The sequence below is a fragment of the Peromyscus maniculatus genome, chromosome 14, assembly GCF_049852395.1.
Source record: "Peromyscus maniculatus bairdii isolate BWxNUB_F1_BW_parent chromosome 14, HU_Pman_BW_mat_3.1, whole genome shotgun sequence".
NCBI classification, from domain to species: domain Eukaryota; kingdom Metazoa; phylum Chordata; class Mammalia; order Rodentia; family Cricetidae; genus Peromyscus; species Peromyscus maniculatus.
Window position 1 is genome coordinate 32,343,209 of NC_134865.1, and position 19,806 is coordinate 32,363,014.

Genomic DNA, 19,806 nt, shown 5'->3' on the forward strand with positions numbered 1-19,806 from the left:
ACCTTCAAGTGACAGGTTTTATCATCTGGATTTGATGCAAGGAGGGGGTCTAGAGGCCCCCAACAGAATGACCACACTTCCTGGGTAAACAGCAACACAGGTTGACCTAGGCAATGAAAATAGGAGTGACCTGGAGATCCCTGGACTATGTGAAAAAGAGTGTATGAAACAACTTACATATACATGTATCTGTCCTTAGGTTTCAAGCAAAAAAGAAAAAAAGAAACATATAATCAACACTGAATGTGAAAGAAGGCATGGACATGAATCCTTTGTGATCTCTTCTCTCTCAGAAAGAAACATTAAATGCAGAGATTATGTTCTCTAGGTGGAATCTATCCTTATATGCCTAATGGCTTTCAGACAGTCTTGTTTAGGCTGCATTCACCATCTTGAGCTTAAGAGGTGACAGTAATACAAAGTATTAATTTCTGATGTTATTAGATCAGGATGTCTGTCCTGCCCACCATAATCGCCCCAGGAAGAGAACAAGCAGAAAAATAATAGAGAAGTGAAATTATCAGGGCATCTTCATGCCATAGTTTGTGGCACAGTCGCCTTGTCAATGTCTTACTAGAACAGTCACTTTGGCACACATTTGATGACAGTGGGCGATTTTAGCAATTACATGAATTTTATGAAGGATTCCTTTTAGATGTAGTGTACCACAGCAAGTTTTTACCCTGACTTGAAAATTTTAATATTTGCCATTTAAAACTATTTAATTTTATGATTTAGCCTACATTTTAACACTCTTTTTTTCTTTTTCTTTTAGAAAAAAAAGGGGGCTTTGATGGTGGTTTGATTAAGAAATTAAATATTTAATTCATTTGGATTATTTGAGGTTAGACATGACATGGAATTTAATTTTCTTTTGAGTGTTCCATGTAGTTACACAATAATCTCAACATGGCTGATGCTCTAGTAAATGTGACATGAGGTTACATAATATATTTCATTATCACACATGATTCTATGTGTCTTGATACTTTCCACTGGTTCTTAATATCTAGGCCCATGTCCACATTATTTAATCAAGGCACCTTTAACAAGATAAAAATATTGCTAGGACTCTTAGAATAGGTCTTGCTCTTTATTCTTTTCAATTTTATGTGCTTTAGTACATTTTCCTTTCCAGGTAACTTTGGAATAATTTCATGAAGCAAAAAAGAATTGTATAGGAATTGCCCAAAGGAGATCAGTCAAATTGAAGACACGGATTCCTTTTTTTAGTTTGATTTTTTTTCTCAGTGTACTTAAAAATAAGCAAACCTTTTAGTTTTATTTCTTATTTTTAGGAATAGCATGATGTCTTCCCCTTGAATGATATTCTCCTGGAATCCAATGCAATCTCAGTACTCCTATGCATTGGGGAGGATCAGTTGCCCTCCACGTTAACTGTGTATTACTCTGATGCTGGTACACTTTGGCTTATTTTTTCTCTCCTCTTTTCCATCTTTATCCTTCAGCCTCTAGTCCTATGTTTCAACTGTGTTAATTTGGAGTAGAATCCTGCGTTAATATCCTTTATCAATAAAGATTGCAATTGCTATTTCTTTCATTGTATGCAGTGAATCGTCAGGCATGCACTCTCTATAAAATCTATTCAATATGCTACTTCCTCATTCTGTAGCTGCAGAATTATTACTAGTCTTGGCAATACTAAAATGACCTTTAGCCATAAGCCGTGATTCAACATCTAGATTAATGATTGTTATAAAAATGCACAACAAAAACGCAGGAACAAGACTTCCACGTTGCACTGGCAGTTGTGGTATTGATGAGATGCAAGGCAAAGCCTAGCCCTGCCATATTGTGATCTCAGGATGGCATAAAAGCAAAACTTGAAAGTGTTTCTCTAGATAAATACTACCAAACTTGGATCTTTCGTTCTTTTCTAAAGCTACTAAAACCAAAGGTTAGGAAAATACAAACAACCACTGTCAAATTGTTAACATTTTGTGACAGAAATCTCTAGTTCTCAGTCAGTTTTGGTATGAATTTGCTCATGCTTCTGCTGCATATTGTATTCTTCTGTGACCTACCTTAAACATTGTTGGCAATTACTTGTAGAACAGCCTAAATCATCCTTATTTTTGAACCACAAACACACGTGAGTTTTTTGTTTCATTTGAATTTATTTTAAGTTTTTCATCTTGTTAGGGTTGTAAATCCCTTTGATATGTTTATGTATGGGTACAGATTTTTGATTTCCATTAGATTTTATCTTCATCAAACTTCCAAATTATGTTTTACTGGCACTGTGTTTTGGCTTTTCTATGAGCTGCGATAAACTTTCCATGGCACAGTTTGTTTCCTTAAAAAGAGTTATAACTTGCAGTATCTACTACTATATTTTAAGTAGAAACTATCATAGAAACTTATAGAAATATTGTCATAGTCCTATTAAAAATAAACACAAAAATAGAACTCTATGATTTTAGGTAGAAACAAATATAACTCAACATAGATAATGACCTTTTTCTTAAAAAATGACATCCGTGTGTGTGTGTGTGTGTGTGTGTGTGTGTGTGTGTGTGTGTGTGTGTGTGTATTATCTCACATCAGCATACAGATGGTTTCCTCAGAACATAGCAAGGTTACTCTAACCAGGACAATGTAATGAATTATGGTCGATCTCACAGCATAGATGATGTAATAGTTACACAATGGCATTTTGTGTTGCCCCCTTTCCTATGATACATACTTTAGTATTGTGTATGAGGAATATACCAAGCTAGAAACAAATGTAGACCTATTTTATATACACCATAATACTCTAGTGCTTTGTACTGCTCACTGGGATTTGAATGCTATAATTTAACATCACCCATCTAAAAATTAAATAAATACAAAGCAACTTTCCTTTATGAATAATAATATGAAACCGAATCTTTTAGAGTTTCAAAATATAGAAAAAAATGAGATTCCTTTTGCCTATCATTACCATGATGACAATTATGAATTGACCTATAATGAATATTAATTAAATGAATATTAAGTAATGACACTGATGAAACATTTATTGAGTACTGACATTGTACTTTATCCCCATTCTTTTGACAAAAAAAAAAAAGGTGAAGAAGAAAACTACATGGGTACAAATTGTAGGTAGGTTATGCACAATATTTCAAAGCGATACATGAGCTCAGTGGCTATCGCTTAAGGTAAAAGAGGTGAGTGGAAAGGAAGAGTGAAGCAGTCTAAACAGTAGAAAGCTAAACCGTGACACCCAGAGCAGCCCCAAGCTCATTCAAGTCTTCACACCTCCCCGCCACACACCACAGCTAGGGGAGTTCAAGAGCTCGCAGAGGGAAGAAAGCTACCGACCGCTCACAACTTTCAGAACTGAAGGGAATTCAGATGTATATCTCCTATCACCGGCTGATGCTCAGCGTTGGGCTTGTCATTATTAATTCTCACTTGTGTGAGGTAAGTGATAGGTAGACGCAAAAAGATCCCATAATAACCGAGCTGTGAAGAAGACTCGAATATCGTATTCACTCCCTAACAGACCTTCTGACATTCTGTGGAGTAGTGACTTCGTTTAACACATGCTCTAAGGAAGACTTCACATACCCTCTGCTATTTAAGATGTAATCACCATATTTACAATGTATAATTTAGAATTCTTAAAACTGTGGAAGAGTGAGAGAGATCGGAAGAGGAGAAGTTAATATGGCATATGGTTCTCTGAGGGTGTTATACGTAGGACTACGTAGAGAGCTGCTGCAGTAACACCATAATTGGCCACATTACAGAGTTAACACTGAAGAAGAAAGAGAGGTGGAATCGAGACCATTTGACTCAGAGATGAAGAATATTCATAGATCCCAAATTCCCCAAATAATTGTGTTTCCCTTTCTGTGATCTAAGAAGTTTCACTGTTTATCTTGTTGGCATTAGTATAGACTTCACGACTAAAACTTAATAAGATACTATAATGTGAGAATTTACACCAGAAAGAATGTCTCAATTGTCTAAAATTAGACAAAATGCTTGAAATAGCAATTCTTTTTTTTCTTTTCTTTTTTTTTTTGTTTGTTTGTTTTTGTTTTTTGAGACAGGGTTTTTCCGTGTAGTTTTGGTGCCTGTCCCGGATCTTGCTCTGTAGACCAGGCTGGCCTCAAACCCACAGAGATCCACCTGGCTCTGCCTCCCGAGTGCTGGGATTAAAGGCGTGCGCCACCACCGCCCAGATATATATATATTCTTTAATATGCCATCTCTTCCTGTTGATGGATATTGCTTTGATTATGCCTTCCAGTGAAATGTAGAAGTTTAAATGGAGATGACATGATCGTTGAAACTAATTTAGAATTTCAAGTGTATTATTTCTGTCAATACAAGGTGTCTATTTCAAATATTCCAGCTATTATGCCTTGTGTTGCAGATGTGTTTGTAGTACAGAAGGAACTAAATCTCTGTAAATTATAATCACTTATAGGACAAAACAGGATGTGACAGCGATACTTTGTACTGGTGGTCAGAAGTCAGGAGAGTGTGTTCTTTCTGAAGACATCCACTAAAGGGTTACTTATAACTAAATAAGGAATAGGAAAGTAGGTAGCCACAAACAGTGCATACTTTAGATGTGCTTTGTTAGAAACATTATGTAGCCAATCCTCATAATAATTCACAATACATGGAAATACATTTAATTATATCTATTTAAATATTAAAGTAGCATGTCACTTGACATATCTAATTTAGTTACAGAAACATAAGGAAAAGATCTAAGTACCAAAGAGGTTATTTATTATATGGTTCTTTTATTTTACTGAATTAAAGATCTAAAATTTATGACTTTTTAGATTTTATGAATATTTTGTTATTTTACAATACAAGTTTAAAATTTAATTTTTAAATTCTAGTGTAATCCTTATCATAACAGATGATATAAAGTAATCATTTTCTAAATGCTAGGTATATTTTAAGTCAGTTTTCATGAACTATCACATCTTTCTATTTTCCAAAGGGAAATTGGGAAAAAATGTTATTAACTAATGCGGCATAATAAAGTCGTGCCTGTCAGGGCTCAGACGCAGGTCACTCACTGTGTGTGGTCTGGAGTGGTAGGTCCACTCTTCCACCTGCAGCGGAGGAGCAGTCACATGCTTAGATGAAATTTAGGTTTATAACTTATCTTACATTTCAGGTGGCTATGTGTTATAATTCTGTAGTTTGTATCATGTATTTTCCTGATGAGTGATGAGAGAAGGTCCACTTACAAATGTTTATAGACAAAGCATATACATATTTATTTCAAGTGCTTGTTTGGGTCTCTTAGCCTTTTGAATTGGATTGTTTGCTTATTAATGATTTTTGTATTATTGACACAATATTTCACGTGCATGTGTGCATAATCAGTATGTATCTCTATATAATCAGTCATTCTGGGACATTTTGAAGGAAAAGTCATACTCTTATATTCAGGGTTCGCACTTAAATGCCACCTTCTCATTAAAGATCCTGACACCACTGTCCAAATGCTCTTTTTTACCCTAAGTCTTCCATGTCTCTCCTTTTACAAAAGTTTCCCTGGGTGATCTGTGAACTATGAACCGGTTGCATCTTCTTCTTTAGTCACTCTGCTTGTAATACTCAAAAAAAAAAAAAAAAAAAAAAAAGGTTGTTCACATTCTCAGCCACTACTAGTTCTATAGTTCCAATAGAGAAGCTATTGGCTTCCAACTAAAAGTACTCTTCTAGCACTAACATGGAGTCCCACAAAACCTAATAGTTCTACCATCTCCCTCATCCGTCACTGACTTAGAGTGATCGTTGTTACAAGGCCTCGGAGTTATGTTAGGAGCAGCATCCAATAAACTATTCTCAGAGTTCCTTAACTTTCAAATACATAGTAGACACTCTCTATACCAGATCCATGGCTGCAGATTTCCTAACCATCATATGAACTAATTCAACATAAGGTTAATTCCAAAATTCTGCTGTCTGCTAGAATCTTCTTCAACTTCCCTTACTTCGTCAGCTGTAGATGTCTTTTGGCTGAGCATATCACAGGCCCACATCAGTAAAATAATATCTTAATAAAATTATGCTTAAATTTATATAACATCGCATAGATAGCAAACTTCTCATTTTACAAAACAAAGCTAATCATGAAACAACTATTTATATTAAATAAATATAACTTCTTGACAAGGAAAACACATCCTTCTTTCTCTTGTAACGTGTCTTTTCTGCAGTAGGGAGCTGAAACAAGGGGGAGTAATTATGATAGGAAACTGTTCAGATACCAGAACAGCTGCAGTGGAAAACACTGACCTTTGAACTGTTGTAAGGCTGTAGAATGGCATTTCTGATGATACATACTAACACTAACCAGAATCTCTAATGTAACTCAACTCTTGCATTTATAGGTGCATACCAAAAAGAAATGAAGACATGCCCAAAACAGATATGTACATTGTCGTGAGATGAGGTAATGGCAGCTGCATTGAGTCCACTGAGCATTACTGAATGCGCTCCTTAAGAGGGCAAATGTTATGGCCTATTTATCTTATTTCAATATAGCTGTTTTCATCAAAATAGCTAAGGAATAATAGCATACAACTAGGTATCTTAAGTTCTTCTTTTATGCTTTGTATGGTGTGATAAAGATGACATGAATGGTCATTTCATAATAACTAAGCTCAACACCCCTGGTATTCATGGTGAATACTATCTCAAAAAACTGAGTTATACACGTTACAAGGGATGAAACTTCCACTAAAGGAATGCAACAATAACAAAAATACCTAGTTAATTTTTATTTTGTGTGAGGTCTACTACTTTTCTTTAAAGAAATATTAAAATTTTATAGCAGGTAACAGTGTACATTCATTCCTGGTATAGTCATGAGGGGCCACAGGTTAGAAAAGGTTTAGTGGCCACTTGTTTGAACAGTTTAACAAATTCTCTAAGCAGAACATTATTTTGTTTAAAAGATGAGCCTTTAAATAGTTAATGGGTGAAATATTCAATGTATTTACTCCATTATACAAAAATGACCTTTAATTCTTGCATAGCAAGGCAGGAGGAATCCTAAGATGAAGTAATTTCACCTCATTTATTAACATATACAAGACTGCAGAAGCTTGAAAGAACAGGTGTACTTTGAGAATTACAAGTAGTTCAATTATCCTTGATTTCCAGTGTCTAATGCGGTTCGCAAGAGACTGGGTGGGTTGATCCAGGTAAGAACTTTGTTTACTATAGAAGAGAGCTTGGAATTCAAATAAGAAAATTTTTGCAATTAATTTATGCATGAAAGAGATATTTCATGTTTGCATTTTAGACTGTAGACCCAGAAAGCAGCTTAGAGATGTATGGAAAGGAATACGTTCGGTAAGGATGCCACGGGGTTAGTCAGCCCCAAGGCAAAAATTGCCATGGATGCATGGGACATAAAAAGACAAGATTATGAATGTTACAATAGCAGACTCAGTGATTAACTTGCAATTCATGGTGAGGAATACAAGATAAGATTTGTGAATGTTGTCTCAGATAAGACGCACAGGAGGCTTGGCCTGGAATCTGGAAGAAGGTAGAGAAATTGATTCCATGCAGTTCTGGAGTGGTAATACTTGGCTTTTGCTCCTATGGCATCCTTTTATCTCCTTCTGTAGTGGTGTTTGCTCTGCCCATGGCCTTGGGCTATAGGGCCCAAAGGAGGCTGTGCTCTCTGCCATTGTAAGTGACCTCTTAAAAGGAGAGGGGGAAGGGTCACATGCCCCTTCTCAATACTCCTGCCTGTGAGGTGGATTTGCTCCTAGTCAGATCAGGGGATGACTTCAGTTGTCTACTCTGTTCTGTATTTGTGAGTGTATTTCCTCAATTTATCTTAATAATTTTCCCGAATACTTCTTAAACAGACTCCTGTGGATTTATTGTTTTATCCTTCATTGCCCTATTTACTTGCATATGAACTTGGAACAATTACTGTCTTGAGTTTATGAGCTCACTGTGATTTTCAAATAAGTTTGTACTTCTTATTACCAATAACTCTACTCTTTGGTAATTGCTCTTTCTCTCTCCTTCGTTATTGTTACCTAATGCCATTAACCCTAACTCTACGACTCACCCGATCCACAGTAGCCTCCAATGGACCATTCTCTCATTTCCCTGATGAACCAAGGTTATTTTTTTTTTTATGAAATTGTTGTTGTGCAGACATTTTAAGCTCCCTAATTCTCTCTATTCACCTCATATGGAATAAGTTGATAGAATCATTTATGCAGGGATTGACTTTTCTGCTCTTGGAATTGGAATATACCTAGAAATAAATATGAGGTAAGGTTTAACTAGAGAACCACGTTCACTCAAGCTCCCTAGCCATGTGCTAAATGTAGGACGTTAACTAGAGATGGTTGCCTCTCACTCCTTGGTAGCTATACTGGGTTTGTTTGATCCCTTTAGTTTTTATCTTACTGGGTGACTTCAGAATTAACTTCTAGCCAATCTTCAGACTTCTTACAGATCTTGCAACATCCCCACTTACAAGCAAGGATCCAGTTCCCTCTCTCCAAATATGTAAATTCTGTATCTTTGTCCCATCATAGCAGACAAAATTTTTACTCGAAATTATAAATCATATCACTCCTTATCTAGGCAAAATCTTCTGACAAATTCTAATATAATTCAGAATAAAATGTAACTAAGTTATAATAGTCTGACCACCCTACACAGTATGAAATGTCCTTCATTTGTACAATTCTTCCTCTAAAGACTCTGGTCCAGCTATTAATATCCTTCATTGTCCTTTCAATATGTCCAGTATCTCCTGCCTCAGAGATTATGTTCTTGCTAGACTTTTATTAAGCCCTGTCCCCAGAAAGTCTTATGGTGTCTCCTTCAAATTCCTTTCTTCAGTAAACTCCTTCTTGTATGTAGATTCAGAATTTCTTCTATGTAATTTTTATTTTGTTCTTTACACTAATACTATCATACATCTTTTTGTTTGGGTATATATAAAATATTAAAAATAACATTCCAATATTATTTAATAAAATATATTGGAAAATATTACATTGTCCTGAACTCTTGCATTAATCCCAAAAGTCCAGACCAAAGTTACTCAGAGTTAATTCTTACAAACAAACCAAAAGCCCAAGGAAGCAAATAGATTCCAAAACAGACTCTTTTCTCTAAAAAAAAATAAAGAGTTTGCCTCTGTCAATACATTGAAAGAGGTCCCTCTATTTTAATGCTTATTATTAAACACGATAGTAACATTTTATTCTTCTGTCATTGTATTACTTGTTCATACAAAATATTCCACTGTATACTTCAGTTAGGACCTTCATCCTACTCCCATGATTAATGAATCACAAATAAAGGCAAATAATGACTTTGTTGTGATTTTATTCTTGAATTATATCAATACTAGAGATCATCAAATGACCTATTCTTATGGGCATTTTTTATGGGAAAGGCAACCGAAATGTAGTCTCTTTACACTTTTTCAATGTCCTGTATAGCATTATTATTTATAGATATCACCCTTGAAATTGCACTTCTAAATTGACAATTCCTATGCAATTGGAATTGTTCCTCCTTTTGGACAACAGCTCTTTATCCCAGTTACGGTACTGCTATGATGAAACCATGACCAACAGCATGGCTGGAAGAAAGGGGTTTGTTTGGTTTCTCCTCACATGTCATCATGCATCACTAAAGGAAGCCAGGGCAGGAACTGAAACAGGGCTAAAGCTCGGAGTCAGGACTGATGCAGAAGCCACGGGGAGATGCTGTTTCTTGGCTTGTTCCACATAGCTTGCCCAGACTGCAATCTTATAGAACCCAGCCAGGGCAGGCACCACCCACCTTGGCCTGGGCCCTCCCACATCCATCACTAATTAAGAAAATGCCCTACAGGCCTGAATACAGCTTGATCTTACAGAGAAATATTTTCAGTTGAGGCTCACTCTTTTACAATGACTCTAGCTTGTGTCAAGCTGACATATAACTAGCCAGCACAACCCTCTTCTCCTTCCCCAACTCTTGGTAACCACCCTTCTGTTCCCATGTGTTTTAGTAGAGCCAGGGGCCAAATCGTTTACTTATTTGTATTACCCTTGGCCATTTTATCACCCAACTGGAATGTGAGATCTATGAAGGCAGTGGTGTGGTTTTTCCTTTTCACTATTTGATACTACACAAAATATTCTTTGACACTCAATAATGCTTGCTGAATGAACTAATACTTTTAACACAGCATCTACTATAGTATGTGAACTCAGTAAACAAGCACTAGTGTTACTACATTAATTAATAATAATATGCTGAATGTGCTGCAATGAACACAGGACGGAACTTCTAGGTTATAGCTCTGCATGTCCATGGTTAGCACAGGAAATAAAATCAACCAGAGACATAAGATCCCTTTAGGAAGAATAGTAAATGCGTAAACCATTGCCACAAAAAGCCAGACCCAAGTGATACACCAATAACAGGCAAGGTGTCATCATAACCCCTGAAAAGATGACAGGGGAAGAGCCCCAAGAATAAGAATGGACTGAGTGCGGCATAATGGAAGTCATTTAAATGTAGATAAAGTTTTGCCTCAGAGAGGAACACATCTCAGAATAGACCATAGTTGAATGATTCAATGATTCAAATGTTGAGATACAAAGCATGGTAGACACCATATAAATATTTGATGATAGAAAATAAGTTTTCAGAATCAAAAGTATTCAAATGTAGCAATGAAAATTTTTTGTAGATTGTTGGAAGGCAGGAATATCCATGAGACACATGTTACTAAGTTTTCAATTTCCCAAAGAAGGGAGTAATAGAAAAATAAGACTAAGCCTCATGGTTGACATTCTGTAACATATCCTGGCAAAAAAAAGTCCTTACTGAGCAGGGTATCCCAACTGAATCTTGATGGCAGAAAAATGAATTTGCCTTTTTTGTGGAAATTAAAACTTCATGTCAAAGATGCATCTAAGTTAGGAACATTGTAATATTTTTAAAGAAAAATAATGTAAAAATTCTATAATCCTTTCATCTCTCTAAAAGCATAAAGATAACAACAAATTAATTTAAAGTCTAAAGTATTTTATGATTCAGTATTTATAATTAACTTTGTTTATTACATACACTCAACAAATATTACATTGAGAAAAAATTAAAATTAGTTAACACTATCTTCAGCAATATGAAGATATTTTCTTTTCTTTTAGTAATTTGACAAAATAAAGGGTTTATAATAACTTTGTAAGTAAAGGTATTTAAAACACCATCAGCTTTTTTGCAGATAATCACAAAATGAATTATAAGTGGGTGAAAATTGAGTAATTTGATTAATTTCTCAGTTGACCTTTATAAAAGTATTCATCTAATATTTCTTAGTTGTTGAGATTTTGTTATATAAAACCAAAGTTCCAGCCATTTAATTCCCACCTTGTTCTTGAGAATGAGATGTGTGTTACATAAAGTAGTTTGTTTTGTGAAATAGCCTTCCATTTAGAAATAATTTTGGATTCTGAAAATGAATATTGTCTTGGAACGCCTATGTCTATCCTTATCAAGAGCCTTCTCAGAACTACTTCTCTCCTTCATTTTTCATTTCTGTATTTATTTAATTAGGAAATTAGTCTGCATGTAGTAAACATTATTGTTAAATTAAAAAAAAAAACAGCTAGTAAGAGTGCACAACATGTTACAAGATCTGTGTTATCACTTCAGATAGCCTCGGACCCTAAGGGAGAAACTTCAAAAGTATAGACACAGAATGTGTATTCCTATCAAAAATACCCACAAGAATAACTTCATTATTCTGGGAAGGTAGATCTATAAAATATATAAAATGTAGAAGTGTTCTGTCCATATCATTTCTGGTAAGGTCAGCATGACTAAGACAACACTCGCATCAGCTGCATTTCTATCATACTGTACCCCACTGTGATTGTACATGAGGACAAAGAGAACGCCATGAGCAGAGGTTTCTGCTCAGGAGTGATGAGGTGGGTTTTGTCTTGACACATGAAAAATTATTTGCTTATTTCTATAGTGTTCCAGTTATTCCCAGTGTCCACAAGTGACGTCCAGATGATAAGGGCAAACTCACCAGTACCACGGGGCAGATTGTGGTGGGTGGTAAAATATGGTCCTTCAAGGGTCCACAGTCACATTCAGGCCTCAGATGAGAAGCACATTTGTTGTGCAGCTAGGAAAGGAGAAAGAAATAGTATCAACTCCACACGACATGGCATCTAGGGAAGAGTGAACTGCAGCCTAGATGCAATACGACGTTATAACTGTACTAGAATTGTAAGAACAAAGTGGCTCCAAAATCTGCTGCCAATTTTATATCTAACAATCCCGCTTTCTGTGACAAACACAAATCATTTCCCGTTACAGTTTCCCTGCTTATCTTTCAGCATGATCTTGAAACCACTGTGCGCTGTGGATGTTTTTTTTTTTTTTTCTTTTTGACCCTCCTGTTTTCTCAAAGTCATTCCGAAGTGCAGAGCTCAGTATGGGGCATAATTGATCCCATCATTAGTTTTAACTTTGTAATTCAATATGTAAATGTAACCTGAGATTCATCTCAGTAGGAGCAGGATATAAATAAAAGAAGATGATTATGATTATAAAAGTGTATCTTTATATTGTATTTACCAGCCCGACACTCAGTTAGAATGTAATCATATAATGTGATATTTATTTTACAATATGTATGAACCTTAGCTGATATTTTTATCAACTCTGATCACAGGTTTAATTTCAAGTTTATGTAAAATAAAATATATTAAGTAGTGATGTTTTTAAATCAATGTGATGGTCTTGATCAGATTTGATAAAAATAATTCTTGTTCAAAAAATTTAGAAATTTCTCCCTTCATCACTTTATATAAATTTAGTATAAAATACTCATACTTCAGGAAAATTATATATTTTTAACAGTACAATGTGTCTTGTTAAAAAAATAGAACCATAGCAATTTTCAGCTTGGCAACTCATTTCAGAAGTCCACTCCATTTATCCTTAGCTGTATCAACTCCCCTCTCTAGGCAGAAGTCCACTCCATTTATCCTTAGCTGTATCAACTCCCCCTCGCCTCTCTGAGCAGAAGTCCACTCCATTTATCCTTAGCTGTATCAACTCCCCTCTCTGGGCAGAAGTCCACTCCATTATCTTTAGCTGTACTAACTCCCCCACCCCCATAAGCAGTTAATTAGGTACTGAGTGTAGGCTCATTGGTGATTTACTGTTAGTGATGGAACTGCACTGAAAGAGGATTTCTGCAGGCTCATTGTTGATTTACTGTTAGTGATGGAACTGCATTGAAAAAGGATTTCTGCTGTCCTATATTCTAAAACATTTGCCACACAGAGGCCCTGCCTCAGAGTTCAAATGTTTCTAGTATAATTAGTGCCCATTAGGCTGCATTATAGGAAATAAAAGTATCTTCATGCATCCATCTGCAATTAGCATCTCTTTCTCACATAAACTTCTCTACAGAGAGGTGGGGTAGGCATCTTCTTAGTCACTGATGACTTTTGACAAAAAATAAAAGGCATTCAAGAAGCAGCAGCAGCTGAATCCTTTTGTACAAAGGAGCCAAGTAAACCTATACCCTGCTTGAGCAAAAAAAAAAAAAAAAACCACAGCTTCCTTAACTTAACTCTAAAATATATTATTAGTTTATTGAAGCTATTCTCATAAAATAAATATGGTTCTTCAGATTTGGATGCAGTGGTAACAAGCTGTCAAGTGTGAGGTAAATGGGGTCTATTCTGGATAATGTGTAAAAGTCAAAATATTAACTCTTGATAACAGCGAATGTGAAACTTTTTTGCAAATAGAGTCTGTGCTAATATATACTAGCTAAGGTGCACTCATGATGGATTTATCTGGGCCAGATCCATTGACTGGAAGCCTTCTAGGGAGAAGGAAATCTGGACCACGAGCATGGTGCATGTGACAGGCCAGGCTGAGATGTGCATGCTGGCTTTACAAAGCATGCAACACCAAGGACTTCCAGAGAGCATCAGAAGCCAGGAAAAGGCAAAGGATTCTTCCCCAAATCCTTCAGCAGGCTGCCTGACATTGATATGTTAGACTTCTTATCTCCCAGGTGATAAGAAAACAAATCTATGTTGTCATAGACCACCTAGCTTAGGACATTTTGTTATAGGAGTTCTAGAAAATGAACACACTGCCACCGTGAAAACCCCAAGGCAGATCCTGTGTTTCAGGCAACTTCTCAGTTGGTCTTGTTTCCTCAGACTGGAAGCCTCTGTGTCCTTGTATCCAAATGGCTCTCAGCTGAACTGTGCTGCTAGAAGCCTGAATGCTTAACCAGCCAAATGCTTAACCAGGCCAAATGCTTAACCAGCCAAATGCATCTAGTTTCTGGTCCTCACGCCTTATATACCCTTCTGCTTTCTACCACCACTCCCTGGGATTAAAGGCTTGCTTTCTGGGATTAAAGGCATGATGAGTCACCATGCCTGGCTGTATCCTTGAACACATGGATTTCTGCCTCTGGAATGCTAGGATTAAAGACGTGTGCTATCACTGCCTATCTTAAGTATCTAGTGACTTTTCTGTTCTCTGACCCTGGATAAGTTTATTAAGGTACACAATATTTTGGGGAACACAGTACCACCACATTTTACACTTTGAGATTGTACAAACACCTTGAAATTGGGGGTCAGAGGCTCAGAACTTTCTGATGAGCAGTCTTCCTGTGTTCATGGTGAGGCTGCCCTGGATTCTTCCTCTTAGAGAAATTTAGAAGGACGCATATGCAGGTCAAGAAGGAGCACTACTCACAGGTACCATTTGAGTCTCAACTCTCTTGGCCCTGCATCTCATCTATCCAATATAAACAATAAATACAGTTAGTGCTCACAATTCATTTTAAGGCCTAAATGGAAAGAAGTAGGATGTAGAAATATTCAATTGACCAGGAAACTAGAGTAAGGGTGTAGCTCCCAATAGATCCCGTGGAATTCTGCCTCCATAGACATAACTAACCCTGTAAGATATTTTCAAGTGTACTGCCGTAATTCCACAACTCTGAGGTTTTCTGGGCAACATGAGGCAGTCCTAAAGCATCAGCATGTAGCAGGGTCCATAATGTCAGTAAGTATCCTGCCTGTCAGTAAAACAAAAATACATACTAAAAGGAACTTTTCTTAAGAAAAAGCTTTGTGTTAAGTAACAATTTACTGGAATACTTTGTTGTTGTTTTTGTTGTTGTTGTTGTTGTTGTTTTTTAATGAAAACTACAATCAAACATCTGGAAAATATATTCTAATGGCTGTCCATTGCATGACATTGTTTATAAAGGGAAAGGTCAAAGGTGTGGGCAACATGTAAAAGCCTGACCATTTTTACAAGCTGTGAGTCAAATTGTGTAACAGATGTCATTGATGCCTCCCTTGCCCAGAATGTCCCTGACCACAAAATAGAAACTAGTAATACAAATGAAGAAAGCTGGAAACCAAGACTGTCAAACACAAATTGTGCTATGTTTCTTGTAAAGGTAAGATGCTCTAAACATAAAAAGTCTACCACAAAAGCAAGTATCAATAACACAGAAACAACATCATTGAATTCAAACAAAATCAGTTTTCTTTAGTTTACTGGTAACATTGTGTTTTCTGCATGGGTGAGCATGTGTCTTTTCAAAACAAGTCACAAAGGGACAGACGGCTGTTAATACCCATCAGCAACAATAGCAAGTTTCTCACATTGGCACTGTACCTTAAATACAATTTTTACATTCCATATACTGGGAGCAACCTCTACATTCATATGTGGACAGTATTTCCAAACAGAGCCTTAGAAAGCTCATTTGAGCTAGATGGAGGTGTGAGAGGATTAGCAACCTTACAATGAAACAGAAGAAAGCAGAAGAGCAAATATTTATTTTGTCTTGACATATAATGTCATCTGTCAAGTTACCATTCAGAAAGAAGCTTTAATATGACATACCCCCTAGGCCTGGAAGTCCTTAAACTCCAGATTATGAGAAACAAATCCCTTTTCGTGGAAGATTACCTACTTCGTGGTATTGTATGATAGCAGTACAATTGGGTTAGGACATCGTGCTGCCATGTTATTCCATGGGTCAGAATGTATGAAAAAGATAGTGTGAGCAAGATGCCAAGGATTGTTGACTGTCTTCAAGAATGCATGTGGGTGCAAAGTAAGCAAGAACAGAGATACTCAGGTCTTCCCTGCAGTTATATGAACTAGAGCGCAGATGCATCCTGTCTCCTGAGCAAAGTTTCCAAAGGGAATAGTTGCCACCTCCCAAAAGTCTTTTTGAAAATGTCCACAGCTATCCTTGTGTATTTTTTTAAAGATGAAACAGGAAAAAATTTCATTTTAATATGCCCAGAAACTCTTTTTGAGGATAACAGATACAGGATTATATCTAAGAAAGTCATATAATATGAACCAGCTTTTCTTGGACTTGAATTAAACACTTGGAAATAATTTCAGAATTTGACAGCTCACAGTAGCACCTAATTTAGAGCCAGCTCTATGTTTATTAGAAAAATCTGTCTCAAGTTTGGATGAAAAAGAACGTGTGTGTGTGTGTGTGTGTGTGTGTGTGTGTGTGTGTGTGTGTGTTATAGAGTGGAGCTGAGCTAATGAGAGAACTTAATCGTGGAGAAAGGGAAGGAAAGTGGGAAAACTGGCTATTGGGATCTAGAGATTCAAAAAAGAAGGAAGTTAATCCTTATGAACAAAAGCTTAGTGGCCTGACCTAAAGAATTTGTTAGGTAACACTTTTCCATGACATCAATATTTTACAAATACAGGGTACTTCCTCAATGTTGCTATTTGCTAAAGAAAAAAAAACTGCCTATGGCTTGAAAAATTTTAAATTCATTGTCAGGAGCTTAATCTTTTCATTAAAATTGATTCCTTATAGAATATCAAGTTAGTCATTTGGATGTATAAGATAGGCCTTCTCCTATTAGTCTCAGTAACTGTAAGAACCTCACATCCTAGTGATTCCTGCCTGTCAAGGGTTGTTTTTTTTCGACCAGGAGCAGCTCAGCACACAGGGTAAACACCATGGCAAGGACACCCTCAGCAGCCGTGGGCTTGGCAGTGGGGTCTGCATGGTGGCAGGACATTTTCCTGGGTCAGAGGTCTGGAGCTGAAAGCACAGAAAGTAGCTGCTTATGTGGGAGATGCAGCTTTTCACTGTTCTCTTCCTAGGCTTTTACTGACTTTCCTTGCTAAGGAGGAAGCTTCAGAAGATGTGGAGCTTCATTCTTAGAACTTAGTTGAACACCTACAAGACGGTAGGCTACAATAAAGCCTCAGCTGCGATGAGGTTCCACTGACTCAGAAGTGCAGAAATGGATCTTTGAAAATTCACTGCACCATCTGATGTAGTTTGAGAATTACACGATATTGGGAAATACAATTTCAAGAGAAAGCGTATTTGCAATTCAATACTTAACACTAAGATTAGCACACTAGTCAGTCTAGTGAACCTGAGGACCTCCTCAAAACCTGACACTGACCAGAACTTCAGATGATTAGAAAACAACGTATGCCATCAACATGTGGCACTGGAGGAAATCGAGGCATAGGAGTGATGTTATGAAGAAATGAAACCAATGGAGAACAATCTACTCCATCCTTTAGAATAAAGTAGAAAAAAAAATCTGAAGAAGAAAATATTAGCACTAAAGAAAACATCAAGAGAAATACAGAACTGAAGTTGGTTCCTAGAAAGTATTTAAGACAAGTGCAGTCCAAGGGGTGGGAAGGTTAAATAAAAGGCAGGAATTAACCATAGCCTTCTCAGGGGTTCCTCAGCAGAAGCCCTGCTCCAATACAAGAGTCAGTGGGAAGGAAAATGCAAAAACGTGTGCTTCAAACTTAAGTCTGAGATTTGTGGGACTCAAAATCAAAATGAGGTAAGTGGTAGGGAGGCTGCATGGGATTATTATAGATTGCTGAAGAGGGCATATTATAACAAATGAGTATTTTCCAAAGATTTTTCTGGTGGTGGTACAGAAGCCTACATTAGAGAAGTACCTTCTGTCATGGAAATGAGCCAAGAGATTCTTACTCTGATCTAGTTGGGATGTGCTGAGAGTTTGTGCTGAGGTTGGGAACATTAAGTCAAAATCTCGATCTGGAAGAGATATTTTAAGGAAGAAATGTGAGGGCTTAGCACTAGGCTCTGTGAAGGAGATAACAACGTGAAAGACGAAGAAAAACTGACTCCAGACTACCACAGTGACTAGAAATCCATGCTGGTACCAGCAGGGTAAGGGGCATGCATGGTAAGAGTTGAGTACTGGCTCTTGACGATGCAGGTCTATGACCTTGACATGAAAGTTAGTGATGCTTAGAGAGATGTAAGTATTATTCTGACTAGGACTGGGCAGTTTCCCATTATAAATCTTCCCTAGATGAGACATAAATATCATGAATCCCATTCAGGGAGTTCTCTGTGAACACCAGGATTGGCATAGGCAGCCATGCCAAATTTTACCTATTTCTCCTTTTTCCCACTGAGCTGATGTTTAGTCACTAAGCAATTGCTAAGTATATGCTCCATCTCTAAACACACGTACACTGACATTTTACCCACTCAATCCTTATGGCAATCCTATAAGGTAGGTATGTCCACGTCACAATGTAGAATATTGTCCTAAACCGGTTCAACACATGGGTATAATGGTACAGCTTGCAAGGGACAGAGGCCATGTTAATAATCTGGTTTTCTCAAGTTATGATTTCGAGTCATACAAACTATATAATGGCTTTTTGGAGAATCTTGACTCGGCCAGGCTTCCAGTTTGGTCTTCCTTATGGAATACACACAGGTGGCCCCTTCACTGTTTATTATGGACAGCACCACATCCCTCTGCTCCCCTGATTCCCAGACAGTGAAGATGGCCTTTAGTTCTTTAGAGAGCTTTCTCAACAGGCCCCATTAATTGAGAGAGAAGTCTTAGGCTAAAATTTTCATAAAATAGCTCAAAGAAAGTTATGAAAAAAAACTAAATATTCTGTCAGCTAGCTACAAAATCAATAAATTAATAAAAGTGTCCTTACTCTTGCTGAAAATTAAAATTCTGAAATTACTCAAAGACAGCTGAAAATGAGCAGAGACAGTGTGTTCAGTTTTTTAAATACTCAATTCCATTTTGAAGCATAAGTCAACTTGTTTTTCTCATTATTCTGTGTGTTGTGTGTGTACTTATGAAGCCTGTTTAACATGTAGCTTTGGGCAGAACCTGTAGCTCTACCAAAAGACCAATGTGCATAACTAATACAGTGCCCTCTGCTGTTTCTTCTGACAAATGGAAGATTGTTAAGAACGGAAGAACCAACATGCTACTCTGTGAAAAACAAAAAGCAAGGATAACAAAACACTCCTCCAGGCTAATAAACATTCAAGAAGAAGAAATGTTTGTTTGCGTTACATTTCAGAAATTAAACAGATACGGTGGGACCATCTGATAACTGTTATTATTCCAAAGTTAGCTGAAGCGCTTTGACAGTCAACATGGTAATGCCCCAGAGCTTCTCATGAAGGACCTTAATGAGTACTACTTCAAAACCTCTTGTGTTCCAGTACACACTGTACCTGGAAGAAAGCAACGCGCTTGGGAGAATGGTTGGATGTCCCAAGAAGCAACAGTGCCCCAATAGAAATGAGCCCCTTCTTGTTGGCCAACTTCTCATCTGTGGTTTTGGATTGCTTTCCTGGGACCTTCTAGAGCTCTGTGGGACCTTATGTGAAGAGCTATATAAACGTGTCAGCTCTAAGATCAGTCCGACAATCCTGGCTTCTATGAG

General features: G+C 36.9%; 1 protein-coding gene across 6 annotated transcripts in view; it reads right to left on the bottom strand.

Annotated features, from left to right (window-relative positions):
• The window catches only part of Dgkb (diacylglycerol kinase beta), a 707,644-nt gene that overhangs the window by 471,480 nt on the left and 216,358 nt on the right, over positions 1 to 19,806 (bottom strand). For all 6 annotated transcript variants that reach the window (XM_006983950.4, XM_016002476.3, XM_006983949.4 and 3 more), the window contains one exon: positions 12,077 to 12,175. In XM_006983950.4, coding sequence (XP_006984012.1) covers positions 12,077 to 12,175 — 99 coding nt within the window. The remainder of the gene's footprint in view (positions 1 to 12,076; positions 12,176 to 19,806) is intronic.